The sequence below is a fragment of the Bos javanicus genome, chromosome 10, assembly GCF_032452875.1.
Source record: "Bos javanicus breed banteng chromosome 10, ARS-OSU_banteng_1.0, whole genome shotgun sequence".
Lineage (NCBI taxonomy): Eukaryota > Metazoa > Chordata > Mammalia > Artiodactyla > Bovidae > Bos > Bos javanicus.
Genome location: NC_083877.1, coordinates 59,711,797 through 59,729,674, shown reverse-complemented (window position 1 = coordinate 59,729,674; position 17,878 = coordinate 59,711,797). Strand labels below are relative to the sequence as shown.

The following is a 17,878-nucleotide window of genomic DNA, read 5'->3' as shown; positions in this document are numbered from 1 at the left end:
GAGCCTGAGCACCACAACTAGAGAGTCTGTGCACCTCAACAAAAGATCCCGCACGAAGCAACAAAGAGCCTGTGTGCCCAATAAATACTTTTTTTAAAGTAGTTCAGTACAAGCTTAAAGCTCACACATTTTAAATAATAATTCTCACTGCTCACTTGATAAATACAATCATTCAGGTTGGGGAACTTTCTCCTACATACACTTTTCCACATTCAGCCTGAGTTGCTTAAAGAAAATCCCCAAATGTTATTCATCCCCCATCAGCCACTTTCACCACTTCTATCACAAAGTACTACCATAGAGGCCTGTTTTCATAGTATCCTTACATTATTCAAGTGCCCAATGGGCACCAGAATAAACTAAGCATCATTCTTAAGAAGATACTTCATCTTATTCCCATACCAATATGAATACCAATCATTCTTAATGTGTAAAAAAATAAGTGTATAAACATTACTAAAATCTAAATTTATTTTTAAAAATCTGAAACATATGGCACCTTGCTATTAAAATGGGCCAACAAAGTTTTTAGTGAAGTCAAAGTTCTAGAAGGTATGAATCCTACTATCTTAAGACCTACCCCAGGTTGTGTGCGGGATATGTGTTTTACTCACTTTGTACAGGAACTTCTCATTATATTCACGGTCATTGGCTTTTACTATCCGTTCCACTTCTAAAGAGAAAGAGAAATCAGGTAAGAAATTAAATTTTCAACCAAAAGAAACATACGACTCATTAAACTAACATCACATAGGTTACTTTGATTGTCATCAAGGTTGCAAGAATTCTTTCTTTTGAAATTTGAAGGGCATTGGTTTTTTTCCAGCCTAAATGTTGGAACATGTATCGGAAAAGTCCCCAAATGGAAAGCTGAAGTGTTTTTCATTGTCTTTCTAACGCCAGCCATAAAGCAAAACAGTATGTGTCGCCAATTTCTATATCCCTTTCACTCCATAAAGACCCTTTCTGTTAACTTCAGGTAGTTTCTAAAAAGTTTCTAAAAAAAGCTATGTCAAATGCCACACTGGAAAGGAAATTTTGTTTTGCTATAGAATTGTAAGACGTAATATAGCCAAACAAAACCATATTGAAGTGGCCAGTGAGGTCACTGACCTAATGGTTATGGAGCCAATGGTAAAATGTCTAAACAATCCATGCATAGTGAGAGGAACTTGACATCTTCAGGACACTGAGACCGGCCCTTAGCTGGAAATGGCCAAAAAAATCAAATCTCTTCGGAAAGTAAATGCAGAATTCCAGCTCAAGGTAGCAACTTATAAAGATCTTGAAGTCATCTCCTCCCCATAGACACACCAAATCAACAGCTATACCTGGAACAAGTTCCTCTGAAAAACACCTAAAAACTAGCTGAGTGATGCCCTTCACATCAGGCAAACAAGAGGGAAACCAATCAAAGCAGGTAGGAAAGTCTGAGACACAATCTCATCCCCATACAAAGGAGAAGGGAACTCAAAACCCAGAGCTTCAACCTGAGAAGCGAAGGGTTCATACCCCAACTTTCCAGATGAGTACCTGAGAGACAGCCTCCAAAGCATCTGCTTCAAAGACCAACAGGCAGGACTACGGCAAACTGAAGCACAGCTCTTTAAAGTGCCTACAGGCAGACTCACCCACCCCAGGGCCCAGCACAGAAGCAGCCTTTTGAAAAGCACCAGAAAAAGACCCACATTCTAATTTTAAAACATTGGTCTTAGGGGCAGGGACCTCTGGCATACTCCCCAGAGATGGCAGTTGGTAGGTACAATCTCCCTGCTCTACCTCTGCCTTGCTAATGCAAATGGGTGCCATCTTTTATTTCTTCCTTTATTCTTTTTCTTTTTCTCCTTGTCTTTTTGTTTTCCTATTTCTATTTTCCCTTTTTATCTTCCAATAGGTGCTATCTTTGTACTCCGCCTCTGCCACACTCCAGAGTTCTAGGATCCCCTGGAGGGGAGGTCCAAACACACTTGGTGCCCCAGTTTCTATATCTGATGACCCAGTTTTTTACAGCTGCCACCCAGGGAATACTCCTTGGTCACTTGGCTCTGAAAGCCACAGCCTTGTGTTCCTGGATCCTATGGAACTGTAAAAATCAAAGATTCTGTTCTTGGCAGACTACCATCCTCAGGGCACTGCACAGACAGCTGACTAAAACACATTCCCAGTCTTTCTGAGAAAGAGAACTACATAAAACCTTGGGCCTGTGGGACAGGCTTCTGGTCTGGCACTCAGGGGACTATACACAGGCTCCCAGGGAATAGAGGCCAAGGGACACAATCTTTGCATTCTCTCTCTACCTCACTCCAGCTCACCAGGATCTTCAGAAAGGAGCTTATCCCTTCTCTGGGGCCCAATTTTTCTGTCTACTGCCAGGGGACAGCTCTATATCACCTGAAAGTAAGTACAAATAACAAACTAATAGGACCACAAACCCAAAGATTATCATATTGCAGAAATTAAAATTTGTAAAGGGCAAAACAAGCCTTTGACTGTGTGGATCACAACAAACTGTGGGAAATTCTTAAAGAGATGGGAATACCAGACCACCTTACCTGCCTCCTGAGAAATCTGTATGCAGGTCCAGAAGCAACAGTTAGAACTGGACATGGAAAAACAGGCTAGTTCCAAATGGGAAAAGGAGTATGTCAAGGCTGTATATTGTCACCCTGCTTATTTAACTTATATGCAGAGTACATCATGAGAAATGCTGGGCTGGATAAAGCACAAGCTGGAACCAAGATTGCTGGGAGAAATATCAATAACCTCAGAAATGCAGACACCACCCTTATGGCAGAAAGTGAAGAAGAACTAAAGAGCCTCTTGATGAAAGTGAAAGAGGAGAGTGAAAAAGTTGGCTTAAAACTTAACATTCAAAAAACTAAGATCACAGCATCTGGTCCCATCACTTCATGGGAAATACATGGGGAAACAATGGAAACCGTGAGAAACTTCATTTTGGGGGGCTCCAAAATCACTGCAGATGGTGACTGCAGCCATGAAATTAAAAGATGCTTGCTCCTGGGAAGAAAAGTTATGACCAACCTAGACAGCCTATTAGAAAGCGAAGACATTACTTTTCCAACAAAGGTCCGTCTAGTCAAAGCTATGGTTTTTCCAGTAGTCATGTATGGATGTTAAGAGTTGAACTATAAAGAAAGCTGAGTGCTAAAGAATTGATGCTTTTAAACTGTGGTGTTGAAGAAGACTCTTGAGGGTCTCTTGGACTGCAAGGAGATCCAACCAGTCCATCCTAAAGGAAATCAGTCCTGAATATTAATTGGAAAGACTGATGCTGAAGCTGAAACTCCAATATTTGGCCACCAGATGCGAAGAGCTGACTGATGCTGGGAAAGATTGAAGGCAGAAGGAGATGAGGATGACGGAGGATGAGATGGTTGGATGGCATCACTGACTCAATGGACATGAGTTTGAGTAAACTCCGGGAGTTGGTGATGGACAGGGAGGCATGGCATGCTGCAGTCCATGGGGTTGCAAAGAGTCGGACATGACTGAGTGACTGAACTGAACTGAACTGAAAGGGCAAAACAAGACAGTGCCCCAGAAACACCAGCAGAGCATGTTTCTGTAGTAAGAGTAGAAAATTCCCACTCCATTTTCTCAGAGTTGACAGAAGGGTAATAATGGTGGAGAAATGAAAGTGATGGAAGAAAGATCAGTCAAGTAACAAACAGATGTCAGTGCTGGACTCTCCTAGTAACTGCCCTGACCATCTCAACCTGGGATTCCCTTATCCCACAGCTCTCCACCTAGATAAGTGACAGATTGTAAAAAGTATAGGGATGTGATAAGAGTTTGGCTTTAGAGAAGGTACACACAACCACAGAGATAAAGGTGACTGGAGAGCAGAAGTAACTTGGAGGCACATATTAGGGATGAGGAAAGGAACAGCAAGAGAGAAACAAAGAGGAGGAGATAAGAAGGAGATAAAGATAAGGGAGATGAGCAGGGAAAGAAGGAAGGTAGGAACATGTCTTACCACCTGTACCCAATGTGCCAGGCATCATGATTTATAAGAACTGATTCCTATTTCCCAAAAGTCTAAGAGGAATCTACATCCCCCGTGTTGGCTCAGCTTTCAGGTATGAAGTTCACCTCTGAGGACTGCTCCTGACAAACAGTACCCTCTCTTTGGTTATGATTGGACTCCTAGCATTTGTAGAGTGTTTATTTATCTGTTTGATAGCCACCTACATGACTTCCTTCTTTACCAATGAAAAAAGTCAGTTCCCTGTATAACTCTGAAATTGAGAACCCACCAGGAAGCAACCTCTCAAACAACTGCCCTCTGAAAGAACGATTTCAAACTCTGACTGTAAAAGCATAATCCTCTCTTTCTTGTTGATTCTCCAACAAAGAGCAAAAATATCAAAGCCCAAAATGAAGTTTTGGAGGCTAAAGAGACTTAAAAACTTAAAAAGCTAGATGATGTTTTTATTCCCCACATCGCCCCAGGCATAGTAAAACTGCTGACAGGAAAACAACTGATGTTATTGGCCCACTGGCATCCTGTATGTAATTTCCAGATTAGCTGTAAGTTAAAAATCAGATGTGCTACTCTGCTCAGTGTTATATGGCAGCCTGGATGGGAGGGGGATTTGGGGGAGAATGGATACATGTATATGTATGGCTGTCCACTTGAAACTTTCACAACATTGTTAATTAGCTATACATCAATATAAAATAAAACATTAAAAAATCAAATGTGCTCATATTAACTGGCTTTAGTTTAGATCATATACATTCAGTTGATGATCATTTTTAAATTACACATTTGTATGAAGCACATCCAAGCACAGAATTCTATAGTTCTGTGTCTAGTTTTGCTTACTCTAAATATCCTATCCAGTGTCTCCATGAAACTACGCTCCCTAAGGACTGAAAACAGCCATTTTCCAAAGTGGCCAAAGGAGTAATTTCTGAGCTGGGAAATTTTTGATCTTCTCCCTACTGTTCACACTGCTCTTGCCCCTGGAGACTTTGTTAGAGCCAGGAGGTCCTCTCCTCTATTTATATCCATGTGCTCGCTTGGTAGCTCAGTCATGTCCAACTCTTTGTGACCTCCCTGGACTGTAGCCTGCCAGGCTCCTCTGTCCATGGAGTTTTCCAGGCAAAAATATTGGAGTGGGTTGCCATTTCCTTCTCCAGGGGGTCTTCCCAACCCAGGGATCAAACCTGCATCTCTAGAGTCTCCTGAATTGACAGGCAAATTCTTTACCATTGTGCCACTTGGGAAGTCCCTATTTATTTTTAAATTCATCTTATTAAGTCTTCATCTTTACTTCTATACTTTCAGTAAGCATTTTCTTTCTGAACTGAGTCTTCATGAAAAAAATTCTGGCAGATTTTCATCCATTCCTTAAGCCCTGCAAATATCTGGCTTTGGATTTAAATTCCTAGTTTTCTGCCTTTTACCTTTTTATGCTAGGCCTGAATTGTCTTTGTAGGAATTGACATTCTTCCATGTACTACAACAGTATGTGAGGGGATATAAACCCCTGTTGGCAATAAGTCACATCCTGCCAAGAAGAGGAAGCCGAGACCGAATTCCCCATAAACAATGCCCACTGAGAACTGCTCAGCTGTTCAATGACTTAATGCCTGCCACTTCATAGGCATCCTTCAAAATGGGAGAGTAATAAAAGGAAAGTGCTCACCAAGGGATTTATCATTTACCAAGGTAAGCTCATTCCTGCACAACTGGTGTCACTAAATGTGTCTGGTTCCAAAAAGAAGCAAAGTGATACACATGGATTATCGAATATAGTAAGCTAGCATATGTTCACAGTGAAATGAAAGAGCTCACTGTTCAAGATAACATGTCCTTCTACTTCCCTTTCCTCTCAGGTCCCACTGAAATGACAGAAAATATTTTTCTAAAGAATAAAAACATAACAGTGTTAGAAAATAAGAATATGAGTTAGCAGAGGCTCATATATTTTAAAGACAGTCTAGAAAATAAAATAGAAATCAGATGGAATCAAGTTGCCCAAAAAAGAAAAAGATAGGAACAATGCTAGCCAAAAGAATTAGAAGAGTGGTTTTTCACAATGGTGCCCCAGACAAGTTCCAAATTCAGCCAATAAATACAAAGATTGAGAGTGTGCTGTAGTTACGCCTATTAGCTTGGCAGAATAATTAATAGGGTAGCCTTTTACTCTAAGGGGTGTCCCAGTTTGGGAATACTTCCCTAGTGGTCCAATGGTTAAGAATCTGCCTTCCAATGCAAGGGACATAGGGTTGACCCCTGATCAGGGAACTAATATTCCACACATCACAGTGCAACTAAGTCCATGGGCCACAACAAGAGAGAAGCCCACTTGCCTCAAGGAAAGATCGCACGTGTCACAATGAAGACCCCACATGCTGTAACTAAGACCTGAGGCAGCCAAATAAATAATAATAATTTTTTAAGTGTCCCATGTTTGGAACATAAGTTATCTGATACCCTTAGTTTGGGAGCATTATCAAAATAATTAAATTGTAATTGAGCCAGTTGGGCCCTCTTACACACACTGCCCTCACCCATTGAAGAGAGCAGGCAACATGCTGAGGGAGGAGACCAAGAGTGGGTGTTCAGGCCTAAGAGAGAAGCAGCTGCAAACCTCCACATCACCTACAGCTGACTTAAGCCCTAGTAAGACCTGCCTTCCTGGAGTAATTGTGGTGTTTGCCAGATTGCCTGACTAAACCACAACATTACAGGATGATTATCTCTGCTCCTCCCAAATTCAAATGTTGAGACTTAATCCCTGATATGAAAATATTTGAAAGCTTTTGAAAAGTAATTAGGTCATGAGGGTCGAGCCCCCACAAATGGGATTAGTGCCCTTATAAAAGAGGCCCCACTGAATCCTCCTACACTGTTAGTAGGAATGTAAATTGATGCAGCCACTATGAAGAACAGTAGGAATGTCCCTTAAAAACTAAAAATTGATCTACCATATGATCCAGCAATCCTACTCCTAGGCACATACCTGGAGAAAACTATAATTCGAAAAGATACATGCACCCCATTGTTCCTTGCAGCACTATTTACAATAGTCAGGACATGGAAGCAACCTAAATCTTTATCGACAGGAATAAAGAAGATGTGGTATATATATAAATGGAATATAACTCAGTCGTAAAAACAAACAAAATAATGCCATTTGCAGCAACATGGATGAACCCAGGGATTGTCATACTGAATGAAGTTAGGCACAGAAAGAGAAATATCATAGATTGTTTATATGTGGAATCTAAAAAAAAGGTACAAATGAACTTATCTACAAAACAGAAGTACAGTCACAGATGTAGAAAACCAACTATGGTCACCAAGAGGTAAAGGAGGGGGGAATAAATTACGAGTTTGGGATTGACATATACACACTAATATATATATACATATATATTTTCACTTTCATGCATTGGAGAAGGAAATGGCAGCCCACTCCAGTATTCTTGCCTGGAGAATCCCAGGGACGGGGGAGCCTGGTGGGCTGCCGTCTATGGGGTCGCACAGAGTCTGACACGACTGAAGGGACTTAGCATGTATATATATATGCTGCTGTTAAGTCGTTTCAGTCGTGTTGGATTCCAAAGGACTCTCAAGAGTCTTCTCCAACACCACACTTCAAAAGCATCAATCCTTCAGTGCTCAGCTTTCTTCACAGTCCAACTCTCTCACATCCATATATGACCACTGGAAAAACCATAGCCTTGACCAGACGGACCTTTGTTGGCAAAGTAATGTCTCTGCTTTTGAATATGCTATCTAGGTTGGTCATAACTTTTCTTCCAAGGAGTCTTTTAATTCCATGGCTGCAGTCACCATCTTCAGTGATTTTGCAGCCCAAGAAAATAAAGTCTGATACTATTTCCACTGTTTCCCCATCTATTTCCCATGAAGTGATGGGACCAGATGCCATGATCTTCGTTTCCTGAATGTTGAGCTTTAAACCAACTTTTTCACTCTCCTCTTTCACTCTCATCAAGAGGCTTTTGAGTTCCTCTTCACTTTCTGCCATAAGGGTGGTGTCATCTGCATATCTGAGGTTATTGATATTTCTCCCAGCAATCTTGATTCCAGCTTGTGCTTCTTCCAGCCCAGCGTTTCTCATAACGTACTCTGTATATAAGTTAAATAAGCAGGGTGACTACATATATATATATATATATATATATATATATATATATATATATATATGAATCAGTGAACTGAAATGGACTGGAATGGGTGAATTTAACTCAGATGACCATTATATCTACTACTGTGGGCAGGAATCCCTCAGAAGAAATGGAGTGGCCATCATGGTCAATAAGAGAGTCCGAAATGCAGTACTTGGATGCAATCTCAAAAACGACACAATGATCTCTGTTCGTTTCCAAGGCAAACTATTCAATATCACAGTAATCCAAGTCTATGCCCCAACCAGTAACACTGAAGAAGCTGAAGTTGAACGATTCTATGAAGACCTACAAGACCTTTTAGAACTAACACCCAAAAAAGATGTACTTTTCATTATAGGGGATTGGAATGCAAAAGTAGGAAGTCAAGAAACACATGGAGTAACAGGCAAATTTGGCCTTGGAATACGGAATGAAGCAGGGAAAGGACTAATAGAGTTTTGCCAAGAAAATGCACTGGTCATAACAAACACCCTCTTCCAACAACACAAGAGAAGACTCTACACATGGACATCACCAGATGGTCAACACCGAAATCAGACTGATTATGTTCTTTGCAGCCAAAGATGGAGAAGCTCTATACAGTCAGCAAAAACAAGACCAGGAGCTGACTGTGGCTCAGACCATGAACTCCTTATTGCCAAATTCAGACTTAAATTGAAGAAAGTAGGGAAAACCACTAGACCATTCAGGTATGAACTAAATCAAATCCCTTATGATTATACAGTGGAAGTGAGAAATAGATTTAAGGGCCTAGATCTGATAGATAGAGTGCCTGATGAACTATGGAATGAGGTTCATGACATTGTATAGGAGACAGGGATCAAGACCATCCCCATGGAAAAGAAATGCAAAAAAGCAAAATGGCTGTCTGGGGAGGCCTTACAAATAGCTGTGAAAAGAAGAGAAGCGAAAAGCAAAGGAGAAAAGGAAAGATATAAACATCTGAATGCAGAGTTCCAAAGAATAGCAAGAAGAGATAAGAAAGCCTTCTTCAGCGATCAATGCAAAGAAATAGAGGAAAAGAACAGAATGGGAAAGACTAGAGATCTCTTCAAGAAAATCAGAGATACCAAAGGAACATTTCATGCAAAGATGGGCTCGATAAAGGACAGAAATGGTATGGACTTAACAGAAGCAGAAGATATTAAGAAGAGATGGCAAGAATACACAGAAGAACTGTACAAAAAAGATCTTCACGACCCAGATAATCATGATGGTGTGATCACTGACCTAGAGCCAGACATCCTGGAATGTGAAGTCAAGTGGGCCTTAGAAAACATCTCTACAAACAAAGCTAGTGGAGGTGATGGAATTCCAGTGGAGCTATTCCAAATCCTGAAAGATGATGCTGTGAAAGTGCTGCACTCAATATGCCAGCAAATTTGGAAAACTCAGCAGTGGCCACAGGACTGGAAAAGGTCAGTTTTCATTCCAATCCCAAAGAAAGGCAATGCCAAAGAATGCTCAAACTACCACACAATTGCACTCATCTCATACGCTAGTAAAGTAATGCTCAAAATTCTCCAAGCCAGGCTTCAGTAATATGTGAACCATGAACTTCCAGATGTTCAAGCTGGTTTTAGAAAAGGCAGAGGAACCAAAGATCAAATTGCCAACATCCGCTGGATCATGGAAAAAGCAAGAGAGTTCCAGAAAAGCATCTATTTCTGCTTTATTGACTATGCCAAAGCCTTTGACTGTGTGGATCACAATAAACTGTGGAAAATTCTGAAAGAGATGGGAATACCAGACCACCTGACCTGCATCTTGAGAAACCTATGCAGGTCAGGAAGCAACAGTTAGAACGGTACATGGAACAACAGACTGGTTCCAAATAGGAAAAGGAGTACGTCAAGGCTGTATATTGTCACTCTGTTTATTTAACTTATATGCAGAGTACATCATGAGAAATCTGGACTGGAAGAAACACAAGCTGGAATCAAGATTGCCAGGAGATATATCAATAACCTCAGATGTGCAGATGACACCACCCTTAGGGCAGAAAGTGAAGAGGAACTCAAAAGCCTCTTGATGAAAGTGAAAGTGGAGAGTGAAAAAGTTGGCTTAAAGCTCAACATTCAGAAAACGAAGATCATGGCATCCGGTCCCATCACTTCATGGGAAATAGATGAGGAAACAGTGGACACAGTGTCAGACTTTATTTTTCTGGGCTCCAAAATCACTGCAGATGGTGAGTGCAGCCATGAAATTAAAAGATGCTTACTCCTTGGAAGGAACATTATGACCAAACTAGATAGCATATTCAAAAGTAGAGACATTACTTTGCCAACAAAGGTTCGTCTAGTCAAGGCTATGGTTTTTCCTGTGGTCATGTATGGATGTGAGAGTTGGACTGTGAAGAAGGCTGAGCACCAGAGAATTGATGCTTTTGAACTGTGGTGTTGGAGAAGACTCTTGAGAGTCCCTTGGACTGCAAGGAGATCCAACCAGTCCATTCTGAAGGAGATCAGCCCTGGGATTTCTTTGGAAGGAATGATGCTAAAGCTGAAACTCCAGTACTTTGGCCACCTCATGCAAAGAGTTGACTCATTGGAAAAGACTCTGATGCTGGGAGGGATTGAGGGCAGGAGGAGAAGGGGACGACAGAGGATGAGATGGCTGGATGGCATCACTGACTCGATGGACGTGAGTCTGAGTGAACTCCGGGAGTTGGTGATGGACAGGGAGGCCTGGCGTGCTGCGATTCATGGAGTCGCAAAGAGTTGGACACGTCTGAGCGACTGATCTGATATGATCTGATATATACACAGCTGATTCACTGTGCTGTAGACCTAAAACTAACATAGCATTGTAAATCAACTACACCCCAATAAAAGGTTTTTTAAAAAAAAAATGAAAGAAATGAGGCCCTAGAGAGTTCCTTTGCCCGTTACATTATGTGAAGACAGCAAGAAGACAACTATCTATGACCTAGGAATCATGCTCTCATCAGCCCCCATATCTGCCAATACCTTGATCATAGACTTCACAGCATGAAGAACTGTGAGAAATAAATTTATGTTGAGCCACCCAGTCCGTGTATTCTGTTATAACAAACAGAACAGACTAAGACACACGGGAAAACATCTATGTGAGCTGACTCTATCACTGGACCTCCTATTTAAAGGAGAGGCCTGACAGGAAAGAGACTTTGAAACCACACTAATCCATCTAGTCCTTCATTTGTAAATACAAACCAGCAACCATAAGTCACATAAGACATCTGAGAAAAACCAAGAACGCAAAACAGAAGATTCCAAGGGGAAGAGATAATTCTGAAAACAGGTGGGGGAAGGGGGTTGTTTTTGTTTTTAATTCTAATTAGTACCTTGAAGATATTCAAGAAGACATGGCGCCCATGAAACAAGAGCAAGCTAATAGGAACAAAGAAAATACAGGACAAGGAAATTAAAAATATTTAATGCACAAACTGTATAATAGGAAAGACAGAATGAAAACTAAGACTGAAGAAATCTCTTAAAATATATATGAAAATGACAAAAATGAAATGTGAACAAAAAAAAACACTTGGGAGAAAAAACATAAACAGTGGGTGGGAGGAAATAAATAGAAGAAAATTTCTCTGTACAAGAATAAGACAGCTCTTCAAAGCAAAAGGGCCATCAAGTGGCAATCAGGATGAATGAAAATGAACCATAAAATTTTGAATTCTAAAAATAAAGAGAAAAACATTAAAAACTTCCAGAAGAAAAGAAGTTTTCCTCCAGAAAGAAGTCTTACTCCACAAGGAAAAAAATGGGTAGCCTCAGAGTTACAAGAACTAGAGCAACATGAAATTTCTCATCAGCAACAAGGATGATAGAAAACACAGGAGTGATACCTTCCAGTTTTAAGGAAAATATTTTGAACTTAAAATTCTATACCCAGTAAAATAATCAATCATGAAAGGACAATAAAAACATCTTTAAACATGCAAGAGCATTTACACACAAGATGTCTCCAAAATAACTACTCAAGAATGTACAAGAAGAATAACGGTTTAAGTATTGAAAGTAAATTTGAGTGGAGGAAAAAATGAAAGGATAATGATCAGCTAGAGTCCATAATGAAAATAAAAATGCCTGACATGATGACCCACACATCTGTTCCAGGTGGACCACCAATTCTACAGAAAAAAGGAAGGCATGGCTAGTAGTAGTAGTGTTAGTCGCTCAGTCGTGTCCAACTCTTTGTGATCCCATGAACTGTAGACCTCCAGTCTCCTCTGTCCATGGGATTCTACAGGCAAGAATACTGGAGTGGACTGCCATTCTCTGCCATTCCCCAGGTTTGATCTGTGTTGCCGGCAAGATTCTTACCATTTGAGCTACAGGGAAGACCTTAAAAGGTAAAATAAACCAATTTCTTTGGGAAAGTACAATTATGTATTAGCTCTTGGCTAAAACAATAATTTCTCTAAGAACTCCCCATAAAGTAGTCATTGTTTGATACAAAGAACATAAAGTGAAGACTTCCCTGGTGTCTCAGTGGTAAAGAATCCATCTCCCATTGCAGGAAACACGAATTTGATCCTTGATTCAGGAAGCCCCACGTGCGGTGGAGCAACTAAATCTAGGCACCACAACTACTGAACCTGCACTCTAGAACCTGGAACCACAGCTACTGAAGTCTACATGCCCTCGAGCCTGTGCTGCGCAACAAAAGAAGCCACTGCAAGGAGAAGCCTACACACCTCAACTAGAGTAGCCCCCACTAGCAGCAACTAGAGTAAAGCCCGTGCAACGACAAAGACCCAGAACAATCAAACATAAATACATTGTTTTTTTGAAAAGAACATAAAGTGAGATTTTTAGAACTGTATTTTATAATAAGCCTAGGGATATCTCAAATACAATCCCAAGACCCCAACAAGAGTTTCTGTGGGCCCAACATTCTGTAGTTTCTAAGGCCAAACATCAGTTCTCTGCTGAAGTGATGAAGTTCAAAATATATTTTAGGTTATTTAAATGAGCAAATGAACTTCATGTCCTTTGAGCAATCATCTTAATTATTATTCCTCTCTGGTGAAGTACAAGTCAAGAGTCGTCACTTCTGTTCCTTAAACCTAAAGTAAGAAACCAACTTCAAGAAAGAGATGAAGACAAATGTATATAAACATGCTTTACAAAGTATGTGAAGATGTGAGAGGGGCAACAGAGACTTGACTCTTCAAGGGAAATTATAAAAATGCCTCTCAAAAGTGTTTACCTGACCCTAAGCCCCCACCCTGTTGCCCCAGGGGACGTTAACTCCCCTGTAGGTCTAGCTATACTTACATATGGCCAAGCAGACAACCATGGAGAAAGCGAAAAAAACATGCAAGGCTGTATGATGATTGTGGTTGGCCCCTTTCACCATAAAAAGAACTTAAATTTTCATTTTATTACTGCATTTGTATAAAGAAAAATATATTACTATTCTATAATAAAACATTTTTATAGATTTAAAAAATTATTCCTCTCAACTGCACTTGTGCTAAACACTAAATGACTGTAAGGTTGAGATTGAACTTCCTAGGAAATACCTGGAAAGCTGCTACTCTGTGTTGCTAGCTGAGTATAGATGTATAAGGCAGAAGAGCAAGCTGGTAACAGTGTTAACATTCTTTTGTGACAGCTGAGGAGCCCACCAAAGACATGTGCTTGAATAGGAAGCCATCCTTCACCATTTCAGTGGGCAAGACAATAGCCATTAGCAGAAGCAAAATTATCTTAGACATTGTTTTTAATCTGCTGCAGAAGAGAGGCAAAAGAGGTCATTAAACCCTCAAAGTCCTTCTTCATACAGGGTGCTGGAAATATACTTCACTCCTCAAATCTCAGGAAGGCCAAAATAATTTGTCTGCCTCAATCAAACAAAGTATCAATGAAGCACTCACGGAATGCTTATCTTTGAGCCATGTGCTTCCTGTTACATAGAGAAGATAACTAACTGAGGCTACCCCATCTATTTTATGAAATGATTATAAATCAGTTAAATGTTAGGGAACATTTATTAAAAAGAGTAACCTGAGTTTCGGAATATGACCTGGAGAAACCCCCTCCCTCCCTGAAATAATTTTCTTATAGGGCTGACAGTTTGTTTGACTCGGTTTCAGATAATAAAACCATATCCATTTATGTATTATGTATACTTGCCTTTCCTTACAGGAGGAGGAGATGCATCTAGAAAATCCCAAAAGTGTTATCAGATCACTAAGACATAAGTTTAAAAGATGGGAGGGGCCTAAGACTACTCTGCTGGAAATTTTTAATCGTAAGCACAATGCTGTTCTCATGTTAGCAAGAGGGTTTAGACCCATAAATATGAGGTTGATAATGGGGACTTCCTTCATGGTCCAGTGGCTAAGACTCCACGCTTCCAATGCATGGGGCCCAGGTTCAATTCCTACTTGGGGAACTGGACCCCACATGCTACAAGTAAAGATCCTGCATGCCACGACTAAGACCCAGCGCAGCCAAATACATAATTTTTTAAATGAGTTTGATGAAGGAGCCCTCAGAAGAAGCCAAGATTGTGAAGCAAGAGACTTGAGATCTCCTTCCACCAGATCATCTGTGTGAGCACTTTTAACTCAAGAAACTCTCTTTACCCATGCTTCCTCAGTAATAGAATGCCACATTATGGGGCCATCATTAAGTGAGAAAATGTTTGCAAAGCACTTTATAAACAGAAAAATACTCAAAAATGCCTTTTTTTAATGAAAAAAATAACAGGTGAAAAAGAGGAAATCATCTAAGTTCATATAGTCAATGTCACTATTATTACTATAACTGAAGAGGGTCTGAAGTAATTTTCTGAATATTTTCAGTAGAAATTGGCAAATACCCATTGATTCTATGCTAGGTTATTGAAGGCAACATCCACTTCCTAATCTGGGCTCTTCTCTCTCATAACATAATAAATTACACATTATCCAGCTTCAACTTTCAGGAGACAAGAGAAGACAGGTCACTTAAACAATTTTTTTTTTTTTTTGGATGAGTTTGTCTCTGAACAATGCATATTGTCTCCAAACAATGTCAATGTGACCTTAGTGTTTAAAACTAGTTAGTAAATGTAGCAATTCTGTTAACAATACTAAGAGTAAGGGGAAGATTTAGGAGGTTTCCATTGGGCCCATGAGTGATCACAGCAACTATGAGCCCATAATTAACAAGCATACTGTCTTTCTTCATTTAACTCCAGAGCATTTTGTCCTTCACCAAATGCAGCTTAGAGGACAGTGTCTAGGCAGTTGCCTTTAGCTCCCCCAAACCATGAAATGAGGAAGCACCATGGAGAATTTGGGGGTGTCCCTATAAAATCCTGATAGCACAGACTAATATTTCCTCATGAAGGCTGGTCCCAGTCCAGAAGTTGAAGAATGTCTCCAAACATGGAGTGTCACTTGAGGTTTGAGGGTTGTAGGATTTGGGGTTGGGCAAAAATTCCCTCAAGCCAAAATAATAACTTAAGCTTTTTCCCTTCTTAATGTTCTTTCATTCTTCACAATCTGGCCTGTGTGGTTGGGAGCCAAAGTAATTCATTAAAGACATGAGGAAAGAAAAATGAGCAGGGCAAGGTTTTAAAGACAATAAAAAAAAAAAGAGTTCCCCAGCCTTCAAGATTTCCTGATTTGACTCCAAGAGTACATTCCGATACAATTGAAAAATGTGTATCCCGAATCAGGGTTTTCTACTGAAACTCAGTGGTGACCTGCATCTGGGAGGATTTGTTGACATTTAAAAAGCAAACTAACGGGAGAATTGAGGGAAAAAAAAAAATCCTTCCATGATTTTTTAAAATTCTTGTGCTCTCAAAAGAGCTTGGAAACAAAGTTAGGGGAGTCAACAAATGCTAAAGGGCCCTGGGATTGTTTTCCTCTGGGTTGAGCCAATTTGCTTATCAGGTCCAGATATTTGGAAAACTTGATTTATTGAGAGATTTGTTCCTCTCATGACTTCCTACAGCTTCACGAAGAAATATAAAAATATTTTACTAATTCATTTCTCTTCGAGCATACATAAATTATACTATACACATTACAAGTTAAATCGATAGAATCTTCCCATGAGCCTCACCATGTGGCTTTCTTCTGTAAGTACACATTCACAACTGGAGATTTAAGACTTCACTGTAATACAGTGAAAAGAATAACAGCTAATGTCTACTGAGCACTCCTTAAAAGTTAGATGCTGTATGAAGCATTTCACATGCATTAACCCTCACAACAATCCTATTAGGTACTCGCTGTTATTAACACCACTTTACAAGTAAGAAAAATAAAGGCCTAGCACAATTATGTAATAGAATCTGATTTCAAACACTGAATGTAAAAGGAGCTTGGAAGAGATTCTAAGGAGATGGTGGGTGGTACCATGCAGAAATGATTAGAGAACTGCACATTAATGTACCCACGCCTGTGTCCAGAGGTCAAAGACAGGAAGATGAGACCTCTCTCAACAAAAGTGATGCTCCAGGGGACTTTCCTGGTGGTTCAGTGATTAAGGCTTCCTGCTGCCAATGCAGGGGTGTGGGTTCAATCCCTGGTTGGGAACTAAGACCCCACATGCCCTGGGGCACAGCCAAAAGATTTTGTTTTCAAAGTGATACTCAAGGATGTACTTCAAAACACAGACTCCCTCCCAGTCAAACCTGGGGCCCTGTGACTCCTTACATTTCACTGCTTCCAGGCTTCTCTCTGCTTCACAGTGGAGTACCACCTCCCTCTCCCAGAGAACCTGACTGACCTCTCACTGGAGGCTTTCCCAAACCCCTGTCCAAAACTTGTTTTCTTACCAACCTTTTTCTTATGGATACAATACTAGAAAACTGGATTTTTATCTACATTCTCTTACAATTTGATTATCTACAGCAAAAACTATATTGCTATGAACTATGCCAGGATCAGAATATTTCCTATACAGATAAAAAATAGCTATATTTTCCCACAGCCTATCCATTCAAAATGAAAAAAAAAAAAAAAAAAAATCAGAATCTACCCCAAGGATCACAAGAGCCTAGAAAAAGCTGAAGGACATTTAATTTCCCTTTGTGAGACACAGTCCAACTATTCAAGGGAAATTAAGCCACCTGTCACAAAGTGAGAGGAAAGAACCCCATGTGGGAAAGACAGAGGTGTGAGAAGGAAACCAAGGAGGGCTCTTATCTGCTTCACACCCCAGGGCTTACACAGGAAGCTGTGTTTCTCAGAGCTTGTGTTTGTCATTTTGATATGTGTAGGGCTATAAACTGAGTTTCTTTAGTACATACTAGTTTCTGAGCCTTAATTTCCGAAACCATTTGGCAAATAAAATCTGCTGGAGCCAAGACTAAGTGATTTATTGCCGAAATATTTACTGAACTCCTTTGAGTTCAGTAAATATTGAGTAAAGGCTCTATTCTAGACAGTGAAGGAAAAATAAGTAAGCCAGCCATCATGTTCAAAGGTCATGTAAATGTGCACAGCAACGAAGTGGAAGAGAGGCCTAGAGGGCCACAGAAAGCAGAGTAAAGGAAAGTCAAGTCCAGGTAGGGGGTCAAAGTCATTCCCACCTATCCTGGGAAGCTCTGAAGGGAACTTAGGTGAATACAAACTGTGGAGTGTGGTAGGTTGGACCCTGTCCAAGCTGAGTCATAGTCATTTACTAAAAAGAGAAGGCATTTGGTGGAGGTGGTCTGCCACCCGAGATGTGGTGAAATATGG

General features: G+C 40.3%; 1 protein-coding gene across 6 annotated transcripts in view; it reads right to left on the bottom strand.

Annotated features, from left to right (window-relative positions):
- ATP8B4 (ATPase phospholipid transporting 8B4 (putative)) overlaps positions 1-17,878 on the bottom strand; it is a 348,133-nt gene that overhangs the window by 240,801 nt on the left and 89,454 nt on the right. For all 6 annotated transcript variants that reach the window (XM_061428804.1, XM_061428800.1, XM_061428806.1 and 3 more), the window contains one exon: positions 615-673. In XM_061428804.1, the coding sequence (XP_061284788.1) occupies positions 615-673 (59 nt within the window). The remainder of the gene's footprint in view (positions 1-614; positions 674-17,878) is intronic.